Source organism: Toxotes jaculatrix, chromosome 1, assembly GCF_017976425.1.
Source record: "Toxotes jaculatrix isolate fToxJac2 chromosome 1, fToxJac2.pri, whole genome shotgun sequence".
Taxonomy (NCBI): Eukaryota; Metazoa; Chordata; class Actinopteri; family Toxotidae; genus Toxotes; species Toxotes jaculatrix.
The window spans coordinates 17,616,865-17,627,560 of record NC_054394.1 but is presented as its reverse complement, the minus strand read 5'-3'; the positions used below and the strand labels follow the sequence as shown (position 1 = coordinate 17,627,560).

The 10,696-nt window shown below is 44.1% G+C and overlaps 1 protein-coding gene across 1 annotated transcript; it reads right to left on the bottom strand.

Moving 5' to 3' along the window:
- Positions 1 to 1,769: 1,769 nt before the first annotated feature.
- atxn1l (ataxin 1-like) lies at positions 1,770 to 10,212 on the bottom strand. The gene is made up of 3 exons (XM_041042497.1): positions 10,106 to 10,212; positions 7,353 to 8,527; positions 1,770 to 6,270 (listed from the first exon to the last, which is right to left on the bottom strand). The coding sequence occupies exons 2-3, from the start codon at positions 8,403 to 8,405 to the stop codon at positions 4,771 to 4,773; spliced, it is 2,553 nt and encodes an 850-aa protein (XP_040898431.1). The 5' UTR covers positions 8,406 to 8,527; positions 10,106 to 10,212; the 3' UTR covers positions 1,770 to 4,770.
- Positions 10,213 to 10,696: the final 484 nt, after the last annotated feature.

Below are 10,696 nucleotides of genomic sequence, written 5' to 3'. Positions count from 1 at the left end.
AAAGTACAATGTCAAATCTGGAAATACACAGACTTCTTTAAAACTTTTAACCGTTCTCATTCTCCTGATTTAATTCCACACCAGCGACACCGAAACCATCCTAAATACACCTTTGCAGTTCAATACTGGATCAAACAACAGGAAGCAGTTCACAAAGGGAGGTAAAATCCCCTCGGCCAATGTCACGAAACATTAGAAAACCATTACATTACCACCAACTGAAAGCTATCTGATTTATGCAGTCTGTCTCTGTCTTTATTAAAACCTACTTTCTACTGTCCAGAGACTGTAGGAAGAAACACAAGACACCAAACACAATCCAATAATTCTAAGAAAAAAAAAAAACTACGACGCTTGTGCAACAGTAAAAACAACGGATGTGTGCGTGTCTGCCAGTCTGTTTGTGTGTGTGTGTGTGTGTGTGTGTGTGGATACAATGGATTGCCCTCTGTTGCTGACACTCTTGGCATCTTGTAAAACGTGCAAAGAAGAGCTTCCATTTACTTCACTTCCACACACTGGAAAAAAAAAAAAACAAGGGATTAAATGTTAAAAGTATTTAGAGTGTATTAAAAAAAAAATATCAGAAAACAGAATAGATAATGAAAAAAAAAAAAAAAAGAAATCCACACACAAACAAAAAGTTGAAGATTTCATGGCTGAACCGTCTGGGGGCCCAAAGAGGACTCACTGTCACCCTTTGAGACATCTAAATATAAATTTCTGCTCGTAAGCATGACAAGAGATTCAAGGCTTGATATTTCTGATGATTTGTTCTTGTACAGCCTGGAAAAAAGGGAACACCAAGTCTACCAGAAGCATTACTCCATTATTTCAATTTCACACATTGTACACAGCAGAATTTAAGGCATTATAGACAAGCATCATCAAAACTATCTATACAAAAAAAAAAAAAAAAAAAACATCATCTATCTACAGAAACACACAACTGGTGATTCCTCCATGATTCTGTGTGCTTTACATTTTGAAACTCTTCAATTTACCACCAGTTTTCATCTTAAAACACTGTAAAGGAGGGCATTTAGTGCAATTACTTACAGCAACAGACTATCAGAGATGTGAATAAGATTCACAGGACATCTTGCTAGAAGTTGAGCTTTCCCGCTTAAGACGGCACACACTGCTCAAAGCAGAGGGCAGAAAGCAAAAAGGCTCATGGCTGCACAGGATGGTCTTGCTGTGAGCATTAACAGGAGGTAAAGTCACAGGAGGCACTGCTTGCACCATTTAAATCCCATCAAAATGCATCTTGACCTAAAATACAATGTTGAAGTGGCTTGGCAGTCGCGCCAAAATAACGCTGAACGAACACATGAAAATCTGAGTGGCACTCGTCTCGAGTGATTTGGCTCCGACTGTGTGGCATCATAAGAAGACAATAATAATGTTTACTGATCTGTCAGTGTGCTATACTCAGGAAGATGGGGACCACTGAGCAAAAAAAAAAAAGAGAGTAACAGAGGAAAATATTGGTTTATAGTCCTATAAAAAGGTAAGTTAATGCAAAAATCCTACAACCAGACGTTAGCGCAAAATGACTGCATCGGGCAACCTGCCCTACAGCTTCAGACAGCTGTACTTAAGACAAGGGTACAATACTGAGTTTTACTGCATAGAAAATGCCAAGACTACATCTCATGTAGTCTTGGCATGCTTACAGCATGAAAAAAAAACTCTATAGGGTGAGCTTCTGATGGTAAGATGTGTTCGCAACTGTAGCAAAATAATTTTCTGAATGGCAATCTCCCATTGCACCGCATTTTAAAGAATAGGCTCATTTTTTTTTTTTTTCTCCAATCCTTTCCTTATGTGATTTCAGTTTAAGTGATGGGATGGAGGACAAAGACCGCAGTCCTCATTCTGTGTGTGATTGCGTTTTAAAATTAAGATGAAGCTAATCTGAGGCTTCAGCCGTCGGAGTCAGACACATCACATGGGTGACACGCTCTTCTCCCTGGGGTCTCCCAGGGCGGCTTTTGCTTGCTGAGCGGCAGCAGAGAAACAGTAATATAAAGAGTGAACTGTACCATAATAACTCTTAACTCTGGAAGATAGCCCCTTGATTTGTCTAACTGTGGCTGCTGAAGCATCATATTAACTTGAAGTGCTTTACTGCACCAAAAATTTGGTTTGATATCTGTTACATTGGAAAAACAAAAAAGGAATCTTTACACGGCCAGTGCATACAGAGACCAGTAAGTCTTTATGGGTATGTGAGAATTGTTTCAAAACAGACTCAAGAAAATGTGCACCTATTTTTTAAAGCTGCTCAAAATAACAGCACCAGAGGATGAGAGTCTGCTAGTCTCAGTTCAAGTCTCTCATGGCCAATCCACCTGCTGACAGAGGGTAAGGTTGGATACTCAACAGTGTCTGAGGCTGACGGACACGCTAGTTCAAAGGTTTGCAAGTACAGCACTGACACAGACTCAAGACACGAAACTGCCAACCATGCAACTCACTGGGAAAGGAAAATGCAAGAAATATTCAAAAGCGATCAAATGTTTTGCCAGAGGTGAGACCAAAAAAAATAAAGAAGAAAAAAAAAAACTGGTACTGTGCGATTTGTATTTTGTGATGGGAATGTCTGTGTGAGGAATGCCAGCTGATTATAAACCTCTGGATGATTTTATGTGTGGTCTAATTGCACTTATTTTCAATTTCACCCTTTTGGATTTTTCGAGTGACAAGGATTTAAAAAAAAAAAAAAAAAAAAAAAAATCTGTCAGGAGGAGGAAACTGCAGCATTCATCTTGGCTAATTTGTAAACAGAGTTAAAAATGCAGGTCAGTTTTTTTCTCTCTCTCTCTCTCTCTCTCTCTCACAACAAAACACCAACAACAATACTTCAAACATATTCCCTTCATTAAAAAAAAAAAATACACCTACTGTATTGTGATTCCTATTAACAAGGTCAGTGTGAAATCAATGAGTAACATTTTTCTATGTGCAACACAAGACAATCAGATCCACTGGATAAAGTATATCCAAGTACAAAAGCAAAGGACCGTATATGTTAAAACAAAAGACAGAAGAGAAGGTAACTTGATAACGATCACAACTTAATTAGAGTCAAGCCTCTCTTGGAGATGCACTTGAGTAAAACCATATAAAAGATCATCAGTGAGATGGAGAATCAAAGGGGAGCAGTTTTATCTACAATGAGTTCTTGAGAAATCTGTCGGAGGCTTTCCTTTTGTAGAACAACTGGAGGATCAGTGACAATATGAATAGTGCATCACCTTCAAAAGTCTGGGATAAAAGAGGGGCAGATCTCACACCTCAGATGTACAGAGATATAAAACAGCGGACGAAAGATTAGAGAGCAGTAAAGCCGCGAGCTGTAAAAAGAACTATTGCTTGTAATTTGGTAACTGAGCAAAGAGTAACTCAAGTTGAGGACAAAGAGAAAACCTCGTTCACAGACTGGCTTGCACACAAGGGTTTCTCTCCAAGGCAAACTTCAAGACCTGTCCACTCTTCGAGGGAGGGGGTTAGGCTAGAGTGGCCAGCAGCCAGTGATGTGACAGGGTCATGTCTCTCAGGTGGCTTTGGTGATGAGCAGCCAGTGCCTTCTCCGTTAATTCCGCTGTATATAACTTGCATTAAAAGTCACCGGTCTGGTCGGGAAAAGCTTTGAGGTATAGCGAGGAGGGAGGAATGGTGTCTCTCAAGATGGGAAACGATTCACTAAACGATGGATATTCTCACTGATGACACTGGAATGCAAGATATTTCTAGTTATCACATAGAACAAATTCCAGTCTGTGGTATTAGTGCGTGTGTGTGTGTGGTATAACACACACACAAACATGTTAGGGCCCTCAGCCTAAACCAGAGGGCGTGATGTGTGTGTAACGAAAGCAAAACCTTTTTTTTTCTTTTTCTTTTTTTTTAATAGAAACTGATTGCTGAACTGACAGACTGATTGATTTATCATTATTTCGATTGTAAGACAAGCAGGACGTGCCACACTCGGCCTGAGAGAGAATCCCATTCCTCGCAGACCGGCCTCCTGGAAAAGGAAGAAGGGGAGAAAGTATCTCTGCTGACAGCAGAGGTTTCAGGCTCCTGCCGGAGAAGCATAATGTAACATACACTGACAGTTAGCGTCAACAGTGCCAACATCACCGCAGGAGCAGCTGATGTCAGCAGCTCCGCTTTCTTTTTTTTTTTTTTTGGGTAAATGCTTTTGAAGGAAACAGGATCCTAGGAATGGAGGAGATAAAAGCTCACTGGCTGTGACCTCTCAAATACATCAGAACCTGCAGAGTTGGTAGCGTTACTGTGCTACAAACACATTCTTCGTAGTCTGTGGTCATCCAAAGAGACGGTTTGGTCAAAAAGGAAGCAAGAGTGTTCTGAATCTGGATGCGATGGTAACCTCCGAGCGTGGGTATGAGGAAGTGGCGACAAAGGAGGGAGGGAGGAAGAGAAATGCAGTGTGTAAGGACTACGGTAGGCATTTCATCAGCTACATACTTTCTACTCAGCTTTTCATGTCCCTGTCAGACCTCAGCTGGCTGGGAAAGCACTGGCTCGAATCCTTTGGCTGAGTGACGATCAAACCAAACCAGAACTTCTCACCAGATAGAGAAAGATCTTGAATTTTTGAATATTTCAGGTGTGCAAAATCTCAAACATTCTGAGGCTACATTCGCACTCTTTTTTTTTTTTTCCTCTTTCTCTCCTTGTCAGACTCATTCTTACTCATGGCAGTCTCTTCTATAGTTGCTACCAAATGTGATGCTACTTCCCTGCATTAGAGCGCCCCTCAATGGACAGTTTGACCTCCTGGGGGATGAAAGAGGGCCTTGAGTGGCTGGAGGTGCTTATCTGAGGGCGCGGCCCTTCGTCTCCCTTCATACCGTATCTTTGGAGGCCAGGTGAGGACCAGCGTCTCTGAGAAGCACCTAGTGAGGCATGCATTCCTCCCATCCCTGCCCCTGCAAAAGCAGAGCCCTCTGTGTGCAAGTGGTAACTGCTCTGGCTCCTCTGGTGCTCTGCTGAGGTCCTACTTGGTCTGATGGGCGACTCATGGTGCCCAACAACCCCCAAATGTGTGGCTTCCTCCTTATCGGCCACATCTTTCTCCCCATCCCTCTGTCTTTCTCTGTGGATGCGGTCATTCCTGAAATGAGACTGAGGCCGTGACTGCTGAGGGGCAGGAGGCCCCATGAGCTGGTGACCTGGTCCTGGTGTAGCGTTGGTTTTGCTCAAAGTCCTGGACAGGTTCTGCTGCTGCTGTTGTTGTTGTTGCTGCTGCTGCTGCTGCTGTGAATGATGGTGTTGTGGTTGTTTCTGCTGCTGTGGCTGAAGCTGCTGCTGCAAGGTGATGGACACACACACATCTCCTACTTGCAGAGGATGGCAGGCCAGGCCGTAGAGCTGGGCCGTGCGCTCCGGGCTGCAGGATGACCAGCCTTGTCCAAACACAAAAAAGGGGTGCTCCGGGGGCACGTCAATGGTCACTTTGCTCTGCTGCTCGCCCACAGTAAAGAGGAGCGACACGAGACCTGGTCTCTGCTGGCTGGGGCGGATGTCCACCACCATGCTGGAGTCAATCTTAAGCCCCCCGCTCACCTCGGCGCTCCGCACAAAGTCCTGAGTCTGCAGGTCCTCCACACGCTTCAGTTCCCCAGTAGCCAGCTGGATAATGGCCCCCTTCATGAAGTGAGATGGGTTGCAGGGAGTCGGGGCAGGAGCGAGGCTTGAAGCTAAGGCCTGAGTCACATCTGCTGTAGGCTGGACAGGAGGATGCTGGGGTAGCTGCTGCTGCTGTTGCTGCTGCTGCTGCTGCTGAGCTGTGGTCGGCTCCGCCCTTTCAGGGAGGCACACTCTGGCTGAAGAATCAGAGGCTTTAAAGCTTGGGTTAGTGGAGGCCATGGTGGTAGAGGCATGGCTGGCTGAGGCATCATTAGCCTGTCCTGGGTAGTGTTGCTGTGATGGTTGGGGCTGATGCTGCGCGTGATACTCCAGGGGAATAAGAACTCGTTGTCCATTGGCGAGCAAAACAGCATGGCCTGGCTGTCCTGTTTGCTGCTGGAGACCGGTCACTCTGAGGTCACTGTAACTCGTGGGCTGCGCCGCGTACAGAGTCCGGCTGGAAATTACACCCGTGCTCTCTCCATGGACATCTCTGGCTCTGTGGGCACCCTGAGAGAGGTTCAAGGGAGCAAAGGAGACCTCTTTCCGCACTCCACTACCACCTTGGCTAGACGAGGCCAAACGACCAACCACCTGCTGCACCTGGAAGTTGATTAAAGGAATTAAGTTTTTAAATTTTTAATTCTTGACAGAAGGAAAGGGAGACATAAGACATGAGACATGACAACTTTTTGGGATTTCCCAGTTAGGCAGCCAAATGTAACTCATATGCAGGGAATTTACAACATGTTGTTAAAAGTAAAAACACTGGCCATTCTGAGTTTCGTAATTTTAAAACATTTCCCTCTGTTAGCATTTCTGGTTGATTCAGGTAAGCAATTATATGCTAACGGTGTCAGCCAGCACAAACCAACCGGAGAGAAACTATTTTACTTACGAACGAATCAACACACTTCCCTCCCCTGCAAACCATCACAGTAGAAGCACTGAGCATCTCTATGCAACCACAAACTGCATAGCTTTGGCACAAAGTGGCAACTTTCTGGCTATGGGTGACTGCCCGATTTCCTACAGACTCACAGCATACAACACAGGAAGGAAGCAGAGTCTAAAATTAATATCTACTACCAAGAAACACATAAGCAGACATAAGCTGCTTTCACACATGCACTGCAACCCTGAACTTTTCTTGACATTACCCAGAGAAGCTGTATGTGTGAACACAAATGTCCAAATCTCTTGAGCCAGACATTAAATGGACTTTACTCTGCCAGCTCTCTAGTACAAAGTCCGTGTAATGTCCGATTGAGCTGATGTGTGAACAGGGCAGGTAATTGTCCGGAGAATTCACAGAAAGCGAGTGGGCGTGTTGATGACATTTCTATCCTGCCTCCTGCACGGTCTACTTGAGAGCCACTCCTTACCTAAACCTAACACCTTAAAGCCTCTGAAAAAAAGCATGTGATAGTAGTTCAACTTCAGGGTTGTGTTTTTATCATTTCAATGTATTTCTGTCTACATAAATGTTATAAAGATACACCATGATTGACATAAGTATTGTTTCTAGCATCAGTGTACTCTCACAACATAACATTTTACATAAAATATAACTGCCAATAAACATCTCCTACATTCCACAATCAAAAAATCATTGCTAAAAGCTGGGAATACTCAGACTAACAGGAAAACCTAAGTCACATTAGGAGGCCATCAGTGTGTCTTACCTCCAGGTCACTGTCTGGAGTGCTGCGCTGACCAGGTGAGCTCCTCTCCTCTAGGCCTCTGTCTTGGCTGTGCTCCTGTGCTGCAGAGCTGGGTGCTACCTGCAGCAGACGTGCATTTCTGGCAGTGTAGGCTGAGCCTGGTACGACCTCCCTGGCTCCCTGCTCTTTATCGCCTCCATTCATCTCTGGTTCATTCTCCTGCTGGGCACTGTGGGGGTCTCTGGTGGCAGTGGCAGCCCTGGCGCCCTGAGGGTGGTGGTAGTAGACTGGCATCCCTCGAGAGCTGAGCTCTGCTGCAGGCAGGACTCCTACACCACCAAGGTGCTGCTGGGCAGCTTGCTCTGAAGGCAGCATCAGCGGGACACCACTGGATGCTGCAACTTTGGCAAAGGTATGAGCAGTTACCTGGGCCTGAGGAGGTGGGGAAACAACACCTTCCTGTATGACAGATGGATAGGGAACAAGGTGGGACACGGAGTGGGGCTGAGGGATGGTGCCTGAGGGAGAGATTAATCCTGGGACAAAGCCAGGTGTTAGAGCATAAGGTACCGCTGCATAAGGGGAACTAACAAACTGTAGAGAGGAATGAGGGATCTGAGCATAACCAAGGGGAGGATAGGGAAGGCCTGGATGTTGCAGGAGAGGAGAATGAACGGTGTAGGCTGGAGAGATGTGGCTTAACACTGGGTGAAGACTGGTAGGTGAGTAAGTAACAGAAGGAAGAGCCACTTTGTAGAGCATACTGTACTGATCGACGGGCACTGCTGGTATGCCATCAGGACTTATCTGATTATTATCCACTCCATAATGAAGTCCTTGCTGAGCTCTCAGCCACTCTCCAGATGGGGTCCCTCCCTGAGTGTCGCTGTTGGGTGCAGAGTTCTGGATGGAAACCACTTCATCTTCTCCAATACCACCACCAGCACCACTGCCACCGCCTCCACCTGCAGCCCCACCTCCTCCAGTCCCTCCAGCCCCAGCGCTGTTACTAATTGGGAGGTCCCTCTTCTTAGGAGGCAGGCACTCCTGGTTACGCTCTTGAGCTGGTTTCATTGCAATCCTCTGACCAAGCGAGTTGCTTTACTGTACTGCACAGGAACTGAAACTTGCAAGCCAGTCAGCCCGCACAGAAACCAGTTCTGAAATCACCTGGCTGTCCTCGTCTAACAATTCACCTAAAAAACAAACAACAACAAATAAAAAAAACAAAACAGATTAATACTGCGCCATCTCATCATTGGTAAAATGATTAATACACATTTTCTGACCAAGGATACACATTCTATGGAGTTTGTACATGTGTCCTTTTTCTGCTTGTACATCTCAGAACTTCTAGTTCAGTCTTTTGCCACTTTACGGCTGTTTGACATCTGAATGCTGGCCCACATTCTCATGTAGCTGAGTGTGTTAAAAATTCAGATTACATGCACTTTGGAACACACCATTTCATCACATCTGTAACAAAACTGTGAGGCAGAAATACATTTTACAAAAAAATATTTAGGTATTTTGAAGGGTTACATTTACATTTAATCTGCTTAATATTTTCTCTAACATTTATTTATTTAGTCTATGAAATGCCAACCAGTAGGAAAAAAACACCCATTCAAGGGCAACGTATTAGTATTGTCTCATATGAGATACCCATCAGACCTGTGATTCCCACACTTAATTCCTTTAACACACAGTCGTTCCTGTTTGTGTCCCAGTTGGAAAAATAATCTCTTTCCACACTGTCTAACAGTATCACATTTATACTCTATATCAGCTTGTTCAATATCTCCTTCACTGATACCAGATTATGTTTACACTGAGTTGAAATACTCATGCTTAAGACTCCCATGATTTTTATGGCTAGACCTTTCCATCAGATAGAAGTACTAGATATCTTTCTATCCAGCTTTTCAGCCTAACATATCTTTGGAAAGGTTGGGATCTCCAACAGATCTGAAATTAAAGTTCTGTGGGTTTAAAGAAATCTGCCCAATATGAAAATTCACTCTCACTAGTATTGCTTTCTTCCTGGCTAAAAGTTCATCAAGTGCTGCATGAATTTCAGTAAAATGTTTAAACGTAACAAGTTACATAACACCTCACAGCATGAGCCGAGTTAGGTAGTGAACAATTCCTATACACCAATCCACAATTAGCCCACTTTAAAGTGAGCAAACAAAATTACTACTGAGCGCTTAAAGTCTTTTTTCTTTTCCTTTACATCCGCCCACGAACCAGACTCCAGTGGGTTCCTGGTTTCACTCATCACAGCTGTCCACAAAACCGAGTAATAAACCTGCTTCCTGACTCAAATGGCCGAGCAGCTCCAGGAAGGAAACGCCTGCTTTAAAAAAATTACTTACAGATTTAGTAACAAATTTAGTCAGAGTTTTCTTCCAGTTGCCGCCACACTTGACTTCAGAGTAACTGTGTTTACCGTTAGCTAGTGGCTGACTTGGCTAAAGTTAGCTAGTCACTTAGAGTCATCATTTTCCCATAAACACAAAAAAGTGACAGCATGACACTTCGTACGCTAACACTAAACGCAGACGACGACTTCAGACGGTAGCTGCTGTTATCTGAGGCCATTTACTTATCACCATTAATTCTCACTGGGCAGGTTCAGGCTGGTTAGCTACATGGCTAACACAGCTACAACTGGCTACATGAACTCGACTCACATCTGCTCACAGCTAACATGGCACTGCGCAGGATGCCTGTCACAGACGCCTCCACTTTGTCTCGTTGTGTGGACGTACCTCCAAATGTCATCGCGAACAGACTTTTCTTTATAAAAAAGTTGATATGCGGAGGGACAATTGAAGAAATCAAGGCTAAGCAGTCGAGCCCATTTCGAAGGCCAGCGGAGGCGCTCACCAATGACGTCATCAGGTTTATTCAATTTCCTGTTTGTTTTTTTTTTCGTTGTCTTTTTTCTTTGAACAAAAGTACAACACGTACACAGCAAGAGATCGGTCGGTTTGTAGTAAAGTAGCAGTTTGGTTCGTTCTACATCTAATGCAAATATAAAGCCTCAGCGTGCTGCCATCACAGGAACTCACAGGTCATTTGCTTTTGTGGCAGAGATGTTAAAAAAAAAAAAAAAAGTCAGTGAACACCTCATGCACAACCTACAAAATATATAACATTTGTTATACAAAACAAAGCAAAATAAAGTGGAATTTGCTTACATGGATCAATGGCATGTTGTAAAGCTTTATACAGTAGGGGGAGCTGCAGATTTGTGCACTGGAGGGATTTAATTAAAAGACAGTAGTTTCATTTAGCTGCACCACAACCTTCAATTACACAAATTTGCACTGAAAACAGGCCACTTCTGAAACCTTTCA

Excerpts from the sequence above, each read along its gene's own strand:
- atxn1l (XM_041042497.1), bottom strand. The coding sequence starts at position 8,405 with ATGAAACCAGCTCAAGAGCGTAACCAGGAGTGCCTGCCTCCTAAGAAG. Across the intron at positions 6,271-7,352 it reads CTCCAGACAGTGACCTGGAG|GTGCAGCAGGTGGTTGGTCG; the intron begins GTAAGACACACT and ends ATCAACTTCCAG.